General features: G+C 41.1%; 1 protein-coding gene and 1 long non-coding RNA gene across 5 annotated transcripts in view; one reads left to right on the top strand and one right to left on the bottom strand.

Moving 5' to 3' along the window:
• THOC3 (THO complex 3) overlaps nucleotides 1-1,059 on the bottom strand; it is a 43,324-nt gene extending 42,265 nt beyond the window's left edge. The window contains exon 1 of one of the 4 annotated variants that reach the window (XM_033180120.1): nucleotides 471-1,059. In XM_033180120.1, coding sequence (XP_033036011.1) covers nucleotides 471-737 — 267 coding nt within the window. In that variant the 5' untranslated portion in view covers nucleotides 738-1,059. The remainder of the gene's footprint in view (nucleotides 1-470) is intronic. The other 3 variants (XM_033180119.1, XM_033180118.1, XM_033180117.1) reach the window with 3 other exon arrangements.
• A 4,039-nt stretch (nucleotides 1,060-5,098) lies between these two features.
• LOC117064533 lies at nucleotides 5,099-18,189 on the top strand. The gene is made up of 3 exons (XR_004429515.1): nucleotides 5,099-5,449; nucleotides 13,878-14,043; nucleotides 17,953-18,189. It is a non-coding gene; the product is annotated as an uncharacterized LOC117064533 (long non-coding RNA).
• The last annotated feature ends 5,390 nt before the right edge of the window (nucleotides 18,190-23,579 follow it).

The raw sequence follows: 23,579 nt of genomic DNA, 5'->3' as shown, positions 1-23,579 counted from the left end.
TCCTGGTTTTTCACCCTTACTCTACCATCAACGTTCCTAACCCAGTCGCTCATTCCCACGGGACGCCCTATCACTTTCAAAGGGGCAATCCTCACCACCACCACCACAGCCCCTAGCCACTCCTTACCAGCACACGAATCGACTCCAAACGAGTAAGGCTCCCACCGCAGCCCCGTCCCATCCACCCTATCCTCACCTTCACCCGCCATCGCCAACTTCCTTACTTCCACACTCTCCACACGCCCCCAATCTTCCTCTCCTCACCCCTCACGACCCCGTCACCCCCACACTCCACCTTCTCCCCACTCCCTCCTCATCTCCACACTCTCCCCTCATCTCCATACTCCCCCTTTCCCCCTCCCTCAAGTCCACTCTCCTTTCAACCCCACGGCCCCGTTCGCCCCCCATTCGCCCTCCCACTACTACACCTCACTTCACCACGACCCCTCTCCCTAGCCCCGGCAGCTCACCAACCGGTCCTTCTCCAGCAAGAAGACACTGGCCGTCTTGTCGAAGGACCCCGAGGCTAGGCGACGCCCGTCGCAACTCCAGGCCACCGAGTGCACCTTGGCGCTGTGCGCCAGGAACTCGCGCGTCTTGCTGTGGCCCCGGAACAGCTCCTGCATCCCAAGCACGTAGCGCGACGGGCCGCTGCTCACTGAGCACCACGGGGCCATTGAGCCAGGGCCGCTCTGGCCCAACGCCGAGGGCCCCATGGCTGCAGTGGGCACCGCCATGCCGAGCTCCCAGCTCACAACACGCCAGCAGCCGCCAGAGTGCAACCAGTCCTGGCGCCGCTGCCGCACGCATGCGCCCGGAAGAGCGACGGCTCCTCTACGCAGGCGCGCTGTACGCCGCCCCGGAAGGGACTACAAATCCCGGTATGCAGCGCGTGCCCGCCTCTTCTTACTTAGTAATATTTGGAGTTAACTCCAAATATGCTTCACACTTAACGATTCCGAGTTTTTTAGTGTTCTTATTTCTCCCTTACCTATTCCTTGGTAGATATATGTGTATCCCTGTTTAATCGAATAAAAGAACCAACACTAACCTTCTAAACAGTTCACCCATCACCTTTCTTCTGGAGTTGTTCCCTAACTCCTAGTCTCCTCCCTTAAGAGAAAGCCCTGGGCTTTTTACTGGAGAAGGACCAGCTGGTGAGCTTGTCCCGTGAAAAGGGCTAGCGGGTGTGGAGTGAGGGAAGAGGTGTTAAGAAGGGGTCTGGAAGGGTTTTTTGTTTGTTTTTTAATAAAAATGAATTTTTTGTTTTTAAAAGGTAATGGTGGAAGCGTGTCAGCCACAGCAACACCATCTTAAATAGGAACTGGGTAAAATGAAGCTGAAACCTACTGGGTTGCAGTCCCAGACTGTTAAGGCATTCTAATCGCAGGATGAAATGGGAGGTCAGCACAAAATACAGGTCATAAAGACCTTGATGATAAAACAGGTTGCAGTAAAGGGGCCTGCCAAAACCCACCAAAACCAAAATGGCGACGAGAGTGACCTCTGGTCATCCTCACTGCTACACTCCCACCAGTGCCAGGATAGTTTATAAACGCCATGGCAATGTCAGGAAGTTACCCTATATGGTCTGAAAAAGGGAGGCGTGAATAATCCACCACACTTGTTTAGCAGATCATCATGAAAAACCATAAAAATGAGCAACCAGCAGCCCTCGGGGCTGCCCTATGGAGTGGCCATTCTTTTATTCCCTTTACTTTCTTAATAAACTTGCTTTCACTTTGCCCTGCAGACTCGCCCTGAATTCTTTCTTGAGTGAGATCCAAGAACCCACTCTTGGGGTCTGGATTGGGACCCTTTTCCTGTAACAGTATTACATGCACATGATTGTAAATATAAAAATAAAAGATACAGAGTGAAAAGTAAATGTCCACCTGTGTATCCACCCCACCTTTCATATCTCCCTTAAACCAGTGGCTTCTTGCTGGAGAAAAAAGGGGTGGTGAGCTGTCAGCGCCAGTCAAGGCCCTGGAGAAGAGCTGAGGAATGGGGGAAGGTTTTGGTGGTAAGTAGTAGTGGTAAATTTGTTTAAAAATCCAATTTTTAAAAGGCAACACGTGCACTCGGCAACAAATGTAAAAAGCATAAAAGGGAATAGATTGAAAAGTTTCCCTCCATCCTGTGTCCCCAAACTTCCCTTCTGAAAAACTTGAATTTCTTGTGTGGCCTTCCAGAGACAATGTTAAGTACACACCCTGACGAGGTAGATAGGTGTGTGCATAACCTCCCCCAACCCACTGCCAAAAAGGTAGCATTCCTTACACAACTTGCTTTCTATGGTAAATATGTATAGGAAATTATTTCTTGTCAGAATATGCAGACGTCTCATTCTTCTTAATGGTTGCAGTCTTTATATGAATATATATAAGTTTATTCAACTGATCCCTTCATGAATTTGCTTTTAGAACAATATTGCAGTGAATATCCCTATATAACCTTCATTGTGCACATGTGTACTTTTTTATTTGGATATATATTGCCAAAACACCTATGAAGAGGTTTAATAATCTATACTTCCACCAGCAACATAAGGAAGTGTCAGAAGGTCCTAGGTACTAAGTGAGTACACATATAAAGCATGTGGCTTTCAGAAGGACCGTAGGAAATAAAGACCCTATCTTTCCCCAATCTTTTCCCTACCCCATTGCAACCAGAAATTCTTGGAAACTACAAAGCTTTTCAGACTCCAAGGATACCAGTGAAGTCTCTAAAATCTTGGAGTAGGAAACTATTTGGTGTCTAGTTTTCTTCCTTACTCCTATTTTTCAGGAATCTTCTTCATATATAATATGTATTTTTAGATTTTTTCCTACATTTTCTACTTTTTCCTATATTTCATATTTTTTTGCTGCATACACTGAGGACTTACAAGTCCCTGTCCAAGACACAAAAACTGAAGTAGAAAGAGGTAAAATGTCCTGTTCCAGGTCACATGACTATATGTGACAGAGGAAAGGTTAGAACTCAGATGTTACTGACTCCAAAATCTACACTCTAATTCCCAGTATCTGAAATCATGTAAATGTGACTCTTTGTATTTATGCATTCATTTTGTATTTTTGTATGTAATTTATATTTTTTAATTTTTAATTTTTTTTGAGATGAAGTTTTGCTCTTATTGCCTAGGCTGGAGTGCAGTGGTGCAATCTTGGCTCACTGCAACTTCCGCCTCCCAGGTTCAAGCAAGTCTTCTGCATCAGCCTCCCAAGTAGCTGGAATTACAGGCACCACCACAATGCCTGGTTAATTTTTTGTATTTTCAGTTGAGATGGGGTTTCGCTATGTTGGCCAGGCCGGTCTCAAACTCCTGAAGTCAGGTGATCCACTCGTCTCGGCCTCCCAAAGTGCTGGGATTACAGGCGTGAGCCACTGTGTCCAGCCTGTAATGTATATTTTTTACTTAATTTCCCCTTGTGTTCCTTTTCTATATTCTGTAAACATGGATGTTAGAACATCAGTTGTGAGAAATATATCCCACTGCTCTTGCCTGAGACAGAAACTGGTATAACATTTCAAATTGGACTACCACACATCTTGGGGCAATGGTGAGACTGAACTCAGAGTCTCTCAAAGGGGAGAGAAAATTTAGGGGAACAGAGTCATGGGCCATTTTTAAAAACTTTTTATTTAGAAAAATTCAAATTTACAGAAAAGTTGCAAGAATACTAAAAAGGACTGCTATTCCTGTGACACAGATTCACCGAGTTAGCATTTTGTTCCATTTGTTTTCTTTTTTTAACTTTAATTTTAATTAATTTATTTATTTTGAGACACAGTCTTACTCTGTCACCCAGGCTGGAGTGCGGTGGTGTGATCTTGGCTTACTGCAACCTCCGCTTGCCAGGTTCAAGCAATTCTCATGCCTCAGCCACCTGAGTAGCTGGGATTACAGTCATGCACCACCCTACCCGCTAATTTTTTGTATGTTTTGCAGAGATGGGGTTTCTCCATGTTGGCCAAGCTGGTCTCAAACTCCTGGCCTCAAGCAATTCACCTGACCTGGCCTCCCAAAGTGCTGAGATTACAGGCATGAGTCACTGCGCCCGGTCTCCATTTGCTTTCTCTACATACATCTACATTACTACTCTTTTGACTAAACATTTGGCAATTGTGCATTAGTCCGTTCTCACATTGCTATAGGGAACTACCTGAGACTGGGTAATTTATAAAGAAAAGAGGTTTAATTGGGCCAGGCGCAGTGGCTCACGCCTGTAATCCCAGAACTTTGGGAGGCCAAGGTGGGTGGATCATGAGGTCAGGAGTTCAAGGCCAGCCTGGCCAAGATGGTGAAACCTCGTCTCTACAAAAATACAATAAAATTAGCCAGGCATGGTGGTGGGTGCCTGTAATCCCAGCTACTCAGGAGGCTGAGGCAGAGAATTGCTTGAACCCAGGAGGCGGAGGTTGCAGTGAGCCGAGATTGCACCACTGCACTCCAGCCTAGGCTACAGAGCGAGACACTGTCTCAAAAAAAAAGAGGTTTAATTGGCTCATGGTTCAACAGGCTGTACAGGAAGCATGGCTGGGCAGGCCTCAGGAAACAGAGAGACGGCGAGGTACCACACACTTTTAAATAACCAGATGTCATAAGAACTCAGTCACTAACAAGAACAGCAAGGGGGAAATTCGTTCCGATGATCCAATCACCTCTCACCAGGCCCCTCCTCCAACACTGGGGATTACAATTGGAGATTTTGTCAGGGACACAAATCCAAGACATATCAAATTATAAGTTGTGTACATCTTATCCTTTACCCCTAAATATTTCAGTATTTTCTAAGAAATAGGATATTCTGTTTCCTACCCCCAGTATAGTTATCGATGTTGGTAAATTGAACAGAAACATGGAATTTTATTTAATCTACTGTCTGTATTGTATTTGTGTCAATTTAGCCAGAAATGTTCTTTATAGCATTCTTTTCTTTCAGTATATGTTCCAGTCTAGAACCTCATACTATATTTAGTTATTATATGTCCTTAGTCTCCTTGAATCTATAAAAGTTCCTCAGCATTTCTGTGCCTATTATGACATCAACATTTTTGAAGAATGCAGTTGATGGACCATTTTTACAGTTCCTTCTCTCACCCAGAAATTCTCTCTTAGGAGCTGATCAAACTCAAACTAAGAATTTTTTTACACATGCGAGTCTTGGGGACTTCAGGGTCATTCAAGACAGAATCAGGCCATAAATAGTAATGCCAGAGATGACAGGATGTGTAGAGGGACAAGGGGAAAAAATCTTACAGTGAAGGAAGAATAGGGGAGTCTTGAAGTATAAGTCCTTTGGGGGTCAGAGGACTTTTGAGAAGCTGATGTTGTAAAAGAAAACAGGCTTGTCACCTCTGGCAAAGCCTCAACATATGGGTATGTAGCAATCAGGGTTCAGCCAGAGAAGCAGAACAATTGGAAGAAAATTAATTCTATCAGGTAAGTGAAGAAATCATACTAAAGAAAGGATACAGAGTTTCATTTCAGCAGCTTAAAATTTTAAATCACAAAGCTAATAATATTACAGCTTAATTATATACCAGACTAATATTCAGAACTAAAGCAGATATGTATATATATGTTATGCTTTAGTCACATATATGTGATTTTTAAATATAAATATATATTTATATATTTAAATGTTTATATGATAAAATACCTAGATATACATTTACACAAAATACATAAAATTTTTTACCAAAAATTACTGATTTTAAGAATTATTTAAGCTGGTGTGGTGGCTCACACCTATAATCCCAGCACTTTGAAGGCTGAGGCAGGTGGACCACCTGATGTAAGGAGTTTGAGACCAGCCTGGCCAACATGATGAAACCCTGTGTCTACTAAAAATATAAAAATTAGCTGAGCGTGGTGGCGCACAACTGTAGTTCCAGCTACTCAGAAGGCTGAGGCAAGAGCATCAAATGAACCCAGGAGATGGAGGTTGCAGTGAGTCAAGATCATGCCACTGCACTCCAGGTTGGAGGACAGAACAAGACTGTCTCAACAATTGAAGGGGTGGCCTGCCCCTCCACACCTGTGGGTGTTTCTCGTTAGGTGGAACGAGAGACTTGAGAAAAGAAATAAGACACAGAGACAAAGTATAGAGAAAGAAAAGCAGGGCCCAGGGGACTGGCGCTCAGCTTACAGAGGACCCACGCCGGCACCGGTCTCTTGAGTTCCCTTAGTATTTATTGATAATTATCTTCACCGTCTTAAACATAAGGGAGTGGCTGGACAATAGGATCATTGTAGGGAGGAAATCAGCAGTAAGACATATGAACAAAAATCCCTGTGACATGAATAAGTTTAAAGGAAAATGCTGTGTCTTGAGATGCATATGCAAACATCTCCATAAACCTTTTAGCAGCATTGCTCCAGCAAGTCCCACCTTATTCCTAAAGGCGGTTTTCTCCTTGCTCAGTAAACAAAGCACACAATGGGTTTTACACCGAGATGTTCCATTGCCCAGGGACGGGCAGGATTTTTAACCAGCAAGCTGCCTTCAGGTACTTGTTTAACAAAGACACATCCTGCACAGCCCAATATCCATTAAGCCTTGAGTCACCACAGCACATGTCTCTTGCAAGGACAAGGTTGGGGGTAGGGTCACAGATTAATAGCATCTCAAATACAGAACCAAATGGAGTCTCTTATGTCTACTTCCTTCTATATAGACACAGTAACAGGCTGATCTCTCTTTTTTTTCCCCACAAACAACAACAACAAAAATTATTTAGAGGCCAGTGGAATTTTGGTGAAAAAACTAGACGGGGAAAGATTAGGAAATGATTTATAGAGGAAGTATCCATAGATGTAATTCAAAACAAACCAAGAATATTGCTCTACAGAACTCCTACTGCTCCCTTAAGTGTTTGGAGATACAAAACAGAGACCTCACCGATTCTCCATATAAAGATGGGTTTAAGTGTTCAGACTGGGTAAGGTCATGGGAGAGTTGAGTTGCTCTGTATGAAAATGAAACGAATAGGCCGGGCACAGTGGCTCATGCCTGTAATCCCAACACTTTGGGAGGTTGAGGCAGGCAGATCACCTGAGATCAGGAGTTCGATAGCAGCCTGGCCAGCAGAGTGAAACCCCATCTCTACTAAAAATACAAAAATTAGCCAGGCATGGTGGTTCAAGCATATAGTCCCAGCTATTAGGAGGCTGAGGCAGGAGAATTGCTTGAACCCGAAAGGCAGAGGTTGCAGTAAGCTGAGATGGTGCCACTGCACTCTAGCCTAGGTGACAGAGTGAGATTCCATCTCAAAAAATAAAATGAAAATGAAAATGAAAAAAATAATTTAAAATATTTTGGGGGAATACCAAGACAGAGCAGCACAAACCAGCAGAGTGGAGCACTGCATAGGTAGAAAGGGGAGATCTTAGGTCCCTTAGGACAGGTGGCTGTTTTTGCAAATGCCTTCTTAAAATCACAAGGCACACAAAGAAACAGGAAAATATGGCCTGATCAAAGTAACAAAATAAATCTCCAGAAACCAACTTTAAGGAAACACAGGCTTCAGGCTTACTAAACAAAGACTTTAAAACAATGGTCTTTATCAAATATACTCAATGAGACACTGAATTAAAGGAATCAGGAAAACAATACATGAACAAAATAGGATATTAGCAAAGAGACAGAAATTATTTTTAAAAAGAACCAAACAGCATCTTAGAGTTGAAAAATAAGCTAACTGAATTGGAAAATTAACTAGAGGGGTTCAATATCAGAATTGAATGGGCAGAAGAATCAGTGAACTTGAAGAAACACCATTTGGAATTATGAAGTCTGAGAAGCAAAAAGAAAAAACAATGAAGAAAAGTGAACAGAGCCTAGGGAGCATATGGAACAACATTAAGTGGACCAAATTATATGCTCTTAGAATTCAAGAAAGAGAAGAGAGAGGCACAGAGAGAAACACAGAGGGAAAAAAATAGACTCTTTTTTTTTTCTTTTTTAATTAAGATGGAGTCTCACTCTGTCACCCAGACTAGAGTGCAGTGGCACAATCTTGGCTCACTGCAACTTCTGCCTCCCAGGTTCAAGCAATTCTCATGTCTCAGCTTCCGAAGTAGCTGGGACTATGGGTGCTAAGTTGTTTTTTTTTTTTTTTTTTCTAGTATTTTTAGTAGAGACAGGGTTTCACCATGTTGGCCACGCTGGTCTCGAACTCCTGACCTCAGGTGATCCACCTACCTTGGGCTCCCAAAGTGTGGGATTACAGGCGTGAGCTACCACTCCTAGCCTAAAAATAGACTTTAAGTAAAAATAAAACTGTTACAAGAAACAGAGGAGAATATTATCTAATGGTGAAAGGGTCAATTCACCAAGAAGATATAACAATTAGAAACATTTATGCAATAAATATTAGAGCCTAAATATACATAGCAAACATTGACAGAATTGAAGAGAGAAATAGACAACTTGAAAAAAATAGTAGGAGACTTCAGTATTTCACTTTCAATAACAGATAGAACAACTAGACAGAAGATCAATGAGGAAATACAAGAACTTGAACAACACTATAGACCAAATGGCCCTAACAGACATAAACAACACAATCCACCCAACAACAGAATATACTTTTTTTAAAGTGCATATGAAACATTCTCCCAGATAGATGATGTGTTAGGCCACAAAATAAGTCTTAATGAATTTTAAAAGATTAAAATCATACAAAATATTGTTTCCAATCACAATGGAAAGAAACCAATAGTAAAAGTTGTGCTGAAAAATCCACAAATACGTAAAAATTAAACAACACATTCCTTAATCCCAGATATTCAGGAGGCTGAAGTGGAAGGATCACTTGAGCCCAGGCATTTGAAGCTGCAGTGAACTTTGATCATGCCATTGCACTCCAACTTGGATGATGGAGCAAGAGCTCATCTCTAAAGAAAATAAAAGAGGGAACAAAACAATACACTCTCAAATAACAATGGCTCAAAAGAAAAAAATCACAAGGGAAATTAGAAAATATCTTGAGTCAAATAAAAATAAAAACAAATGCACCAAAATGTGTGGGATGCAGCAAACATAGTACTAAAAAGGAAATTTACAGCTGTAATTGCTTGCATAAAAAATACGAACCCAAATCAATAATGCAACTTTATACCTTAAGGAACTAGAAAAATAACAAATGAAACTGAAACCTAGCAGAGGAAAGGAAATAATGAAGATTTGAGAAGAGATCAACAAAATAGAGAATAGAAAACAACTTTTAAAATTAATAAAACAAGAGTTGGTTCTTCCATAAGATCAGCAAAACTGCCAACTGACTAAGAAAATGAGAGAGAAGACTCAAATAACTAAAATCAGAAATGAAAGGAGACATTGCTGCTGCTTTTACAGAAATAAAAAAAGGATCATAAGATAGTAATGTGAATACTTACATGATGAAAAATTAGATAACTAGATGAAGTGAATAAAATCCTAGAAATATACAATCTACCAAGAGTGAATCTAGACAAACAGAAAACTTGAATAGACTACAATTAATAAGGAGATTGAATCTATAACCAAAAACCTTTCAACAACAACAACAACAAAACATAAAACAAAACCCTAGAACAAGATGGTTTCACTAGTAAATTCTACCAAACATTTATGGAAAAATTAACAGCAATCCTCCTAAACTGTTAAAAAGACCGAAGAGAGGACACCTCCCACTTACTCTGTAAGGCCAGCATTACCCTAATACCAAAGTCAAACAAATACACTACAAGGAAAGAAAACCACAGACCAGCATCCCTGATAAACACTGAAGTGAAAATCCTCAACAAAATACTAGCCAACAGAATTCAACAATGCTTTAAAATTACTATATACCACAACCAAGTGGGATTTATTTCTGGAATTAACATACAAAAAAACAACCAGTGTGGCCAGGTGCAGTGGCTCATGCCTGTAATCCCAACACTTTGGGAGGCCAAGGCAGGCAGATCACCTGAGGTCAGGAGTTTGAGACCAGCCTGGCCAACATGTTGAAACCCTGTCTCTACTAAAAATACAAAAATTAGCTGGGTGTGGTGGCAGGTGCCTGTAATCCCAGCTACTCGGGAGGTTGAGGCAGGATAATCTGAACCTAGGAGACGGAGGCTGCAGTGAGCTGAGATCGTGCCAATGCACTCCAGCCTGCATGACAGAGTGAGATGCTATCTCAAAAAAAAAATGCATTTCTCCACATAAACAGAATTAAATACAAAACCAGAAGGTCATCTCAATTGATTCAGAAAGAACATTTGACAAAATTCAACATATTTTCATGATAAAAAGTACCCAGCAAACTAGAAATAAAAGAGAACTACCTCAATATAATAAAGGCCATATATGTAAAGCCTACAGCTAACATGTTAAATGGTTAAAGACTAAAAGCTCTAGGATCACAAACAAGAATAAAGATCCCTGCTTTTGCCACTTCTATTCAACATAGTACTGGAAGTCCTAACTGGAGCAACCAGACAGAGAAAGAAATATAAAGCATCTAAATTGGAAAAAAACATAAAATTATTTCTCTTCTCAGATGACATATTTTACGTAGGAAATCCTGAAGAGTCCACAAAAAAAAAAAAAAAACTGTTAGAACAATCACTAATCATTACGAAAATGCAAATCAGGCCAGGCATGGTGGCTCATACCTACAATCTCAGCACTTTGGGAGGCCGAAGTGAGAGATTGGCTTGAGCCCAGGAGTTCAAGACCAGCCTGGGCAACAGGGTAAAACCCAGTCTCCACAAAAAGTAGCTGGGTGGGGTGGTGTGTGCCTGAAGTCTAGCTACTCAGGAGGCTGAGGCAGGAAAAGCATCTGAGCCTGGGAAGTCAAGGCTGCAGTGAACTATGATCATGCCACTGCACTCCAGCCTGGGCAACGAGAGAGAGACCCTGTCTCAAAAAAGAAAAAAAAAAGAAAAAATTAAAATTGAAATGATAATGAGATACTATTTCATACCCATTATGATGGCTACTATTAAAAAAAAAAAACAAAATAAAAAATGTTGGCAAGGGTGTATAGAAATTGAAACCACTGTGCCCTATTGGTGGGAATGGAAAATGGTGCAGTCACATTGGAAAACAGTGTGGCTGTTTCCCAAAAAGTTAAAAATAGAATTACCATATGATAAAACAATTCTATTTTGGGGTATAGACCCAAAAAGAATTGAAAATCAGGGTTGGCATATACACATGTTCACAGTAGCATTATTCACAATGGTGAAAAGATGGAAGAAATCCAAGTGTTTAGTGACAGATGAATGGGTAAGCAAGATGTGATAAATACATATAATTTTTTTTTTGTTTGTTTTTTGTTTTTTGTTTTTTTTTTTGTTTTTTTTTTTTGAGGCGGAGTCTCGCTCTGTCTCCCGGACTGGAGTGCAGTGGCCAGATCTCAGCTCACTGCAAGCTCCGCCTCCCGGGTTTACGCCATTCTCCTGCCTCAGCCTCCCGAGTAGCTGGACTACAGGCGCCCGCCACCTCGCCCGGCTAGTTTTTTTGTATTTTTAGTAGAGACGGGGTTTCACCGTGTTAGCCAGGATGGTCTCGATCTCCTGACCTCGTGATCCGCCCGTCTCGGCCTCCCAAAGTGCTGGGATTACAGGCTTGAGCCACCGCGCCCCGCCGCAAGATGTGATAAATACATATAATAGAATATTATTCAGCTTTAAAAAGAAAGGTCGGGAGGCTGAGGCAGGAGAATGGCGTGAACCTGGGAGGCGGAGCTTGCAGTGAGCTGAGATCCGGCCACTGCACTCCAGTCCGGGCGACAGAGCGAGACTCTGCCTCAAAAAAAAAAAAAAAAAAAAAAAAAAAGAAAGGAAATTCTGATGCATGCTACAACATGAGTTTGAACTTCGAACACATTTTGCAAAGTGAAATAAGCCAGTTACGAAAACAGAAATGCTATATAATTCCACTTATATGAGATTTCTAGAACAGTCTAATTCATAGAAACAGAAAGTAGATTAGTGGTTGCCAGAGGCTGAGGGAAGGGGAGAATTCCAGGGAGTTACTGTTTAATGGGTATTGAGTTTGAGTTCAGCAAGATAAAAAGTGTTCTGGAGACAGATGGTGGTGATGGTTGCACAACAATGTTAATGTACTTTGTAAACCAAAAATAAAATTCTAACTACCCCCTGCCCCACCATCGGAATGGACTTCTCTTGGCAAGAGCATTCCAAGGCTAACCGGGAGGACTGGTTCTGACCATGATGGGGAGCAGGGAGCAGACATGTCTCATTATGCCCTCTTCCCTTTCACAATTACTGATAGAACAGACTCTTGAAGTCTGATGAAAAACATTTACAATCTGTTCTCTCTGAAGCCTGGTACCTGGAAGCTTCATCTGCATGATAAAACTTTGGTCTCCACGACTCCTAATCATCACAACCCAGACATTCCTTTCTACTGATTCCAGGTCTTTAGATAATAACATAACTCTTTCAAACAACTGCCAATCAGAAAATGTTTAAATCTACCTATAACCTGGAAGCGCCCCCTCCTTCAAGTTGTCTGGCCTTTCCAGACAACTTGTACTGAACCAATGTACATCTTACATGTACTTTATTGATATCTCCTGTCTCCCTAAAATGTATAAAACTAGGTCATGCCTGTAGGGAAAAGAAAAAGAGATCAGACTGTTACTGTGTCTATGTAGAAAGGGAAGACATAGGAAATTCCATTTTGATCTGTACCTTAAGCAATTGCTTTGCTGAGATGTTGTTAATTTGTGACTTTGCCCCAGCCACTCTGCCCCAACCTTGAGCTCACAAAAACATGTGTTGTATGGAATCAAGGTTTAAGAGATCTAGGCTGTGCAGGACGTGCCTTGTTAACAAAATGTTTATTGGCCGGGCGCGGTGGCTCAAGCCTGTAATCCCAGCACTTTGGGAGGCCAAGATGGGCGGATCACGAGGTCAGGAGATCGAGACCATCCTGGCTAACACGGTGAAACCCCGTCTCTACTACAAAATACAAAAAACTAGCCGGGCGAGGTGGCGGGCGCCTGTAGTCCCAGCTACTCGGGAGGTTGAGGCAGGAGAATGGCGTAAACCTGGGAGGCGGAGCATGCAGTGAGCTGAGATCCGGCCACTGCACTCCAGCCTGGGCGACAGAGCGAGACTCCGTCTCAAAAAAAAAAAAATGTTTACAAGCAGTATGCTTGGTAAAAGTCATCACCATTCTCTAGTCTCAACAGACCAGGAGCACAACGCACTGCGAAAAGCCGCAGGGACCTCTGCCTTGGAAAGCTGGGTATTGTCCAAAGTTTTTCCCCATGTGATAGTCTGAAATAAGGTCTCATGGGATGAGAAAGATCTGACTGTCCTCCAGCCCGATACCCATAAAGGGTCTGTGCTGAGGTGGATTAGTAAAAGAGGAAAGCCTCTTGCAGTTGAGATGGAGGAAGGCCACTGTCTCCTGCCTGCCCCTGGAAACTGAATGTCTCGGTATAAAACCTGATTGTACATTTGTTCAATTCTGAGGTAGGAGAAAAACTGCCCTATGGTGGGGGGGAGGCGAGACATGTTGGCAGCAGTGCTGCTTTGTTATTCTTTACTCCACTGAGATGTTAGGGCAGAGAGAAACATAAATCTGGCCCATGTGCACATCCAGGCATAGTACCTCCCCTTGAACTTAATTGTGACACAGATTCCTTTGCTCACATGTTTTCTTGCTGACCTTCTCCCTATTATCACCCTACTCTCCTACCACATTCCTCTTGCTGAGATAATGAAAATAATAATCAATAAAAACTGAGGGAACTCAGAGACCAGTGCCAGTGCAGGTCCTTGGTATGATGAGTGCCGGTCTCCTGGGCCCACTGTTGTTTCTCTATACTTCATCTCTGTGTCTTATTTCTTTTCTCAGTCTCTCGTCACACCTAACAAGATATCCCACAGGTGTCGAGGAGCAGGACACCCCTTCATCTAGCACCCAACGTGGGGCCTTTCTATAGGGTGAAGGTACGCTAAGAACGTGAGCATTGAGGACAGCCAACAAGAGATTCCTGAGTATGTCCACGGTCAGCCTTACGGTAAGCTTGTGTGCTCGGAGGAATCCAGGGTAACAATGGGGCAAACTGAAAGTAAATATTCTTCTTATCTCGGCTTCATTAAAATTCTTTTAAGAAGGGGAGTTAAAGCCTCTACAGAAAATCTAATTACGCTATTTCAAACAATAGAACAATTCTGCCCTTGGTTTCCAGAACAGGGAACTTTAGATTTAAAAGACTGGGAAAAGATTGGCAAGGAATTAAAACAAGCAAGTAGGGAAGGTAAAATCATCCCACTTACAGTATGGAATGATTGGGCCATTTTAAAGCAACTTTAGAACCATTTCAAATAGAAGATAGTGTTTCAGTTTCTGATGCCCCTGAAAGCTGTGTAATAGATTGTGAAGAAGAGGCAGGGACAGAGTTCAAAAAAGGAATGGAAAATTCACATTATAAAAATGTAGCACAGCTAGTAATGGCTTGGTCAACGCAATATGTTGACTACAATCAATTACAGGAGGTAATATATCCAGAAACATTAAAATTAAAAGGAAAAAGTCCAGAAACATCGGGGCCATTGGGTCTAAAACCATTATGGCCACTTCCTCCTCAGCCGAGTGACTGCTGGAGGAGGGAGCCTGAAACTAGGCTTGCTGCGACTTGGCTCGTGGCACTCATTATTTTCCAACCTACAGTTCACTACGGTGAAGGAGCAGTTCAGACTCGCCCTGCAGTGTACTGTATGGGTCAAACAGTGGCTGCTCCCTAAGAAAAGTTGGGGGCGCTACATAAAATAGTTAAAAAACTATTTTAAAAAGGACATGTTTCATCCACTTTCTCTTTTTAGAATTCTCCTGTGTTTGTAATTCAGAAAAAATCAGGCAGATGGCGCATGCTAACTGACTTGGGAGTCATTAATGTGGTAATTCAACCTATGGGGCCTCTCCAACCCTGACTGCTCTCTCTGGCCATGATCCCCAAAGATTGGCCTTTAATTATAACTGATTTAAAGGATTGCTTTTTTACCATTCCTCTGGCGGAGCAGGATTGTGAAAAATTTACTTTTACTATACCAGCCATAAATAATAAAGAACGAGCCACCAGGTTTCAGTGGAAAGTGTTGTCTCAGGGAATGCTTAGTAGTCCAACTATTTATCAGACTTTTGTAGCTCAGGTTCTTCAACCAGTTAGAGACAAGTTTTCAGACTGTTATATCATTCATTACGTTGATGATATTTTGTGTGCTGCAAAAACAAGAGACAAATTAATTGACTGTTAACACATTTCTGCAGATAGAGGTTGCAAACGCAGGCCTGACAATAGCATGTGATAAGATTCAGACATCCACTCCTTTTCAATATTTGGGAATGTAGGTAGAGGAAAGAAAAATTAAACCACAAAAAATAGAAATAAGAAAAGACACATTAAGAACATTAAATGACTTTCAAAAATTGCTAGGAGATATTAATTGGATTTGGCCAACTCTAGGCATCCCTATTTATACCATGTCAAATTTGTTCTCTGTCTTGAGAGGTGATCCAGACTTGAATGGCAAAAGAACATTAAATCCAGAGACAACTAAAGAAATTGAATTAGCTGAAGAAAAAATTCGGTCAGCACAAGTAAATAGAATAGATCATTTAGCCCCACTTCAACTTTTGATTTTTGCTACTCTAAACATTCTCCAACAAGCATTATTGTTCAAAATATAGATCTTGTGGAGTGGTCATTCCTTCTTCAGAGTATAATTAAGACTTTCACATTGTATTTAGATCAAATGGCTACATTAATTGGTCAGGCAAGACTACGAACAGTAAAACTGTGTGGAAGTGACCCAGATAAAATCATTGTTCCTTTAAACGAAGAACAGGTTAGACACAAGCCTTTATCAATTCTGCTGCATGGCAGATTGGTCTTGCTGATTTTGTGGGAATTATTGATAATCATTACCCAAAAACAAAAATCACCCAGTTTTTAAAATTAACTACTTGGATTTTACCTAAAATTACCAGACTTAAACCTTTAGGAAATGCTCTGACGGTGTTTACTGATGGTTCCAGCAATGAAAAAGCAGCTTACACTGGGCCAAAAGAACGAGTCATTGAAACTGAGTATCACTCAGCTCAAAGAGCAGAGTTGGTTGCTGTCATTTCAGCGTTACAAGATTTTAATCAGCCTATTAACACTGTTTCAGATTCTGCATACGTAGTACAGGCTACAAAGGATGTTGAGACAGCCCTAATCAAATATAGTATGGATGATCAGTTAAATCAGCTGTTTAATTAGTTACAACAAACTCCAAGAAAAAGAAATTTCCCATTTTATATCACTCATATTCGAGCACATACTAATTTACCAGGGCCTTTAACTAAGGCAAATGAACAAGCTGACTTGCTACTATCATCTGCCTTCATGGAAACACAAGAACTTCATGCCCTGACTCATGTAAATGCAACAGGACTAAAAAATAAATTGGATATCACATGTAAACAGACAAAAAATATTGTACAACATTGTAGTCAGTGTCAAGTCCTACACCTGCCCACTCAGGTGGCAGGAGTTAATCCCAGAGGTCTATGTCCTAATGCGTTATGGCAAATGGATGTCACACATGTACCTTCATTTGGAAAATTGTCATTTGTCCATGTGACAGTTGAGACTTATTCACATTTCATGTGGACAACCTGCCAGACAGAAAAAGATACTTCCCATGTTAAAAAAACATTTATTATCTTGTTTTGCTGTCATGGGAGTTCCAGAAAAAATTAAAACAGATAATGGGCCAGGATACTGCAGTAAAGCATTTCAGAAATTCTTAAATCAGTGAAAAATTAGACATACAACAGGAATCTCTTATAATTCCCAAGGATAGGCCATAATTGAAAGAACTAATAGAACACTCAAAGCTCAATTGGTTAAACAAAAAAAAGGAAAAAGAGAGTAAGGAGTATAATACTCCCCAGATGCAACTTAATCTAGCACTCTATACTTTAAATTTTTTAAACATTTATGGAAATCAGACCACTACTTCTGCAGAACAACATTTTTACAGGTAAAAAGAACAGCCCACATGAGGAAAAACTGATTTGGTGGAAAGACATAAAAAATAAGACATAAGAAATAGGTAAGGTGATAATATGGGGGAGAGGTTTGGCTTGTGTTTCACCAGCAGAAAAATCAGCTTCCAGTTTGGATACCTACGCTGTGAAAATTGTAGATTGTTTACTTGCATTGATTCAACTTTTGATTGGCAGCACCATATTTTGCCAGTGAGGGCAAGAGAGGGCGCGTGGATCCCTGTGTCCATGAACCGACCGTGGGAGGCTTCCCCATCCATCCATATTTTAACAGAAGTATTAAAAGGAGTTCTAACTAGATCCAAAAGACTCATTTTTACTTTGGTTGCAGTGATTATGGGTCTTACTGCAGTCACAGCTACTGTTGCGGCTGCTGGAATTGCTTTACACGCCTCTATTCAAACTGCAAAATATGTGAATAATCGGCAAAAGAATTCCTCAAAATTGTGGAATTCTCAGATCCAAATAGATCAAAAATTGGCAAGCCAAATTAATGATCTTAGACAAACTGTCATTTCGATGGGAGATAGGCTCATGAGCTTGGAATATCTTTTTCAGTTACAGTGTGACTGGAATATGCTAGATTTTTGTATTACACCTCGAGACTATAATGAACCTGAACATCACTGGGAAGTGGTTAGACGCCATCTACAAGGAAGAGAATATAATCTTACTTTAGGTATTTCAAAATCAAAAGAACAAATTTTTAAGGCATCAAAAGCCCAGTTAAATCTGGTGCCAGAAACTGAGGCAATGGTAAAAGCTGTTGATAGCCTCACAAATCTTAACCCCTTCACTTGGGTTAAAACCACTGGAAATTCCACTATTGCAAATTTTGTATTAATCCTTGTATGTCTGTTCTCTCTGTTGTAAGTCTACAGGTATATCCAGCAGCTCCGGAGAGACAGCGACCAGCGAGAACGGGCCATGATGATGATGGAGGTTTTGTCAAAAAGAAAAGGGGGATATGTAGGGAAAAGAAAGAGAGATCAGACTGTTACTGTGTCTATGTAGAAAGGGAAGACATAAGAAATTCCATTTTGATCTGTACCTTAAACAATTGCTTTGCTGAGATGTTAATTTGTGACTTTGCCCCAGCCACTCTGCCCCAACCTTGAGCTCACAAAAACATGTGTTGTATGGAATCAAAGTTTAAGGGATCTAGGGCTGTGCAGGACCTGCCTTGTTAACAAAATGTTTACAAGCAGTATGCTTGGTAAAAGTCATCACCATTCTCTAGTCTCAATAAACCAGGGGCACAATGCACTGCGAAAACCCGCAGAGACCTCTGCCTTGGAAAGCCGAGTATTGTCCAAGGTTTCTCCCCATGTGATAGTCTGAAGTATGGTCTTGTGGGATGAGAAAGACCTGACCATCCCCCAGACTGACACCCATAAAGGGTCTGTGCTCAGGTGGATTAGTAAAAGAGGAAAGCCTCTTGCAGTTGAGATAGGAAGTCTCCTGCCTGCCCCTGGGAATTGAAGGTCTCGGTATAAAACCCGATTGTACATTTGTTCAATTCTGAGATAGGAGAAAAACTGCCCTATGGTGGGAGGCAAGACAGGTTGGCAGCAATGCTGCTTTGTTATTCTTTACTCCACTGAGATGTTTGGGCGGAGAGAAACATAAATCTGGCCTATGTGTACATCCAGGCATAGTACCTCCCCTTGAACTTAATTGTGACACAGATTCCTTTGCTCACATGTTTTCTTGCTGACCTTCTCCTATTATCACCCTGCTCTCCTACCACATTCCTCTTGCTGGGATAATGAAAATAATAATCAATAAAAACTGAGGGAACTCAGAGACCGGTGCCAGTGCAGGTCCTTGGTATGAGTGCCAGTCTCCTGGGTCCACTGTTGTTTCTCTATACTTTGTCTCTGTGTCTTATTTCTTTTCTCAGTCTCTCGTCGCACCTGATGAGATATCCCACAGGTGTGGAGGGGCAGGCCACCCCTTCACATGTCCCAACCACCTTGGGCACATTTCATTATTAATAGAGACAGGAGGCAGAGAAATCATAGGCAGATAGGGTGGGTCCCTGGTGAAACCCCACCTTCAAGTCAAAAACAGCCTGAAACTCATGCACCAGAGTGAGAACTTCTATTCCTGTTTACCTGCTCTCTCCCAATTGGATCTTTCTGAAAAATACCTTTTAACCAAACAAATGTTGCTTTTTCCTATACTACTATACTACCTATGGCCTGTGCCACCCCCATCATATGTCTCTAAAGACCCCAGACTCAGTCAGTGGAATAGAGATGGCCTGACTTCAGGGAGGAGATGGCCTGACTTCAGGACAAAGACCCCCTGACTTCAGGGGAAGACAATGACCTGCTCTTCCCGTCCCCTCTCCAGCTCCCCTCTCTGCTGAGAGCTGTTTTCATTGCTCAGTAAAATTATCCACCCCTACCATCCTTCAATCAGCAAGTGTGACCTCATTCTTCTTGGACGCTGGACAAGAGCTCGGGACCCACCAACTGTGGGTACCCAGAAAGGTTGTCACACTGGCCCTTTGCCCTTGCTGGCAGAGTGCAGCCACCCCATGCAACAGGGCCAGGGGTCGAATGAGCTGCTAACAATCTGCGGTCCATCAGGCTGTGGGCAGCAGAACTAAAAGAGCTAATTAGCACATTAACACCCCCTCTGGGGCTTCAGGGTCACAGGCACCCTGGTCTGGGTGTCACCACATTCCCCTCGAGGCAACATGCCTGGTCTGGCCATGGGCGCTGCATAGAGCTTGCTCCTGTGTCAGTGCCCAGAGCAGCCTGTGGGATCCCACACTCACTCACATACTCCCTCCCACAAGGGAGCTGAGTGTGGCAGGCCAAGTAGATGGGGCACCCCTGCTGTGAGTCTAGCAAAGGGGGTGGAGAAAAATCCTGCATCATTGTCAGAACTTCCTGAGGCTGTGTCATGGGTGTATCCTTAACTTTGGCAAAATAAACTTTCCACATTGATTGAGATCTGTCTCAAATACTTTGGGTTCACAACTTAGTATCACTTAACTATACATTTAAAAATGGTTAAGATAGTAAAATTTATGTTATATTTTATCACAATCTTAAAACTAAGAAAAAAATATATACTAAATTGTTAACAGTGGTTACCACTAAAGAAAAAGTGAAAAGGAAAACTTTCAGTTTTCACAATTCTAAATTGTTAGAACTATTTTTACAATTAATAAACCTTGTATTAGGGAAACAGTTTTAAACATAGAAAAATTTCATGTACAAAGTTGTTCCCTACAGTATTAGTTAACAGTGATAAATTAGAAGCAACCTAAAAGTCCTATTGCAAAGTAATGGTTATGTAAACCATAGCACATCCACTTAATTAAATATCTTATAACCATCAAAATCCTCAAAACAGTAAAGGGAGGTTCATATGATGGATATATAAAAGTTACTTTGCAGCTTGGTTTTTAAAAGGATAGAAAACCAACTAAATGGAAAGACACCAAAATGTAAAACATAATTATGATTGGATAATGGATGTTTATTTTCTTCTTCCTTTCTGTATTTTCCAATTTAAAAAATACAGACAGCTATTACTTTATTAACTGTATTTTTAAAAATGTTAGAAGTTAGAAACAAATTGAGGAAAGTTGCAGGATAACAAAATCAAAACACAAAAATCAGTTGGGTTTCTAAACACCAACAATGCACAATTTGAAAAGGAAATTAAGAAAACAATTCCATTTGCATAGCATCAAAAAGATTCAAATACTTAGGAATAAGGTAAACCAAGGAAGCAAAAGACACACTGAAAACTACAAAATGTATGTTAAAGAAATTAAAGAAGACACCAATAAACGGCAAGACATCCTATGTTCATGGATTGGATAACTTAATATTGTTAAGATGTCAATACCACCCAAAGTGATACACAAATTCAATGAAATCCCTGCCCCAACCTCAATATCTATTTTTATATAATTTTTTTTACATACTAAAATTCACAGGAAATCCCAAGGGACCCCAAATAGCCAAAACAATCTTGTAAAAATAACAATGTGGGAGATCCCACATTTCCTGATTTCAAAACTTATTGTACAGCAATCAAAACAGTGTTGTACAAGCATAAAGACAGACATGTAGAACAATGAAATAGAATAGGGAGCCAAAAATAAACCATTGCTTATATAGTCTAACGATTTTTGACAACAGTGTCAAGACCATTCAAAGGGGAATGGGCAGTCTTTTCAACAATGGTGTTAGAAAAACTGGATATCCACATGAAAAAGAATGAAGTTGGACTCTTACCTTATACCATAAACAAAAATTAAGATTAGCTCAAAGACTTAAATGTAAATCTTAGAAGAAACTTAAACTCTTAGAAGAAAACACAGGGGGAACACTTCATGACATTGGATTTGGCAATGATTTCTTATGCATGACACCAACAACACAGGTAGCAAAAGAAAAAAATAGATTAGACTACATCAACATTTAAAACTTCTGGGTATCAAAGAACAAAATCAACAGAGCAAAATAGCAACACATAAAATAGAAGAAAATATTTGCAAATCATATACCTGATAAAGGGTTAATAGCTAGAATATATATAGAACTCCTACAACTCACCAAGGACTAAAAAAAAAAAAAAAAGAAAAAAAATATTCTGATTAAAAAATAGGCCAAGACCAGGAGTGATGGCTCACACCTGTAATCCCAGCACTTTGGGAGGCTGAGGTGAGTAGATCACCTGTGGTCAGAAGTTCAAGACAAGCCCGGCCAACGTGGTGAAACATGTCTCTACAAAAAAAAAAAAAAAAAAAAGCCAGGTGTGGTGGTGTGCACCTGTAATCCCAGCTACTCAGGAGGCTGAGGCAGGAGAATCACTTGAACCCAGGAGGCAGAGGTTGCAGTGAGCCAAGATGGCACCATTGCACTCCAGCCTGGGCGACAGAGCGAGACCCCATCTCAGAAAAAAAAAAAAAGGCCAGGCAGGTATGGTGGCTCATGCCTGTAATCCCAGCACTTTGGGAGGCTGAGGAGGGTGGATCACCTGAGATCAGGAGCCTAGCCAACATGGTGAAACCCCATCTCTACTAAAAATTAAAAAAAAAAAAAAAATCCAGGCGTGATGGCAGATGCCTGTAATCTCAGCTACTCGGGAGGCTGAGGCAGGAGAATTGCTTGAACCCGGGAGGTAGAGGTTGCAATGAGCCGAGACTGTGCCATTGCACTCCAGCTTGGGTAACAAGCGAAACTCCATCTCAAAATAAAAAATAAAAAAATAGAACTTGAACAGACATTTCTCCAAAAAAGATATACAAATGACCAGTAAACACATGAAAAGATGTTCAACATTACTAATGATTATGAGAAAGCAAACCAAAACCATAATGAGATTCTACCTCACACCAATTAGGATAGCTATTATCAAAAAAGAGAAACAAAAGAAAAAAGCAAATGTTGGCAAGGATGTGGAGAAATTGGAGCCCTTGTGCCCTTTGCTGGGAATGTGAAATGAGGCATTTGTTATGGCAAACAGCATAGCAGTCGCTCAAAAAATTCAAAACAGAATCATCATATGATCTACCAATTTCTTTTATTTATTTATTTATTTATTTATTTATTTAAGATAGAGTCTTGCTCTGTCGCCCAGGCTGGAGTGCAGGGGCGCGATTTTGACTCATTGCAATCTCCGCCTCCCGGGCTCAAGCAATTCTCCTGCCTCAGCCTCCTGAGTAACTGGGATTATAGGCACGCGCCACCACGCCTAGCTAATTTTTCTATTTTTTTAGTAGGGACGCGGTTTCACCATGTTGACCAGGCTGGTCTCGAGCTTCTGACCTCAAGTAATCCACCTGCCTCGGCCTCCCAAAGTGCTGGGATTACAGGCGTGAGCCACCATGCCCAGCCATTGATCTAGCAATTTCACTTAGAGATATACCCAAAAGAATCGAAAGCAGGGTCTCAAAAAGGTATTCGTACACCCAAGTCCATAGCCAAAAGGTGGAACAAACCCAAGAGTTCAAGAAATGAACAGATAAACCAAATGTGGCACAGACCTACAATGGAATATTCCTCAGCCTTAAGAAAATTCTGACACATGCTACAACATGAACCTCAAGGCTGTCACGCTAAGTGAACCTTGAGGACATTATGTTAAGAGAAATAAGGCAGTACCAAAGGACGAATACTATATAATTCTTTAAATTCATAGAGACAGAAAGTAAAATGGTAGTTGCCAGGGCCTGCAGGGAAGGAGGAATAGATGAGTTATTGTTTAATGGGTACAAAGTTTTATTTTTTGCAAAATAAAAAGTTTTAGAGAGAATAGTGGCCATGGTTTCTCAATAATGAGAATGTACTTAATGCCACTAAACTGTACACGTCATAAAACAACTAAAAAGGTAAATAAGGAAAAATCAACTGTTTTTCCTCTCAATGCTTCATTTCTGTCTGCAGATACGTGGGGGTGGGGGTTCCCCCCAACCATCAATTCTCTAACACCAACCAGTTGTCTGATACCTACCATTCAATTTCATTC

This window comes from Trachypithecus francoisi, unplaced genomic scaffold (assembly GCF_009764315.1).
Source record: "Trachypithecus francoisi isolate TF-2019V2 unplaced genomic scaffold, Tfra_2.0 Lachesis_group2, whole genome shotgun sequence".
NCBI classification, from domain to species: domain Eukaryota; kingdom Metazoa; phylum Chordata; class Mammalia; order Primates; family Cercopithecidae; genus Trachypithecus; species Trachypithecus francoisi.
The sequence above is the reverse complement of the archived record's forward strand: the minus strand, read 5'-3'. Positions and strand labels throughout refer to the sequence as shown.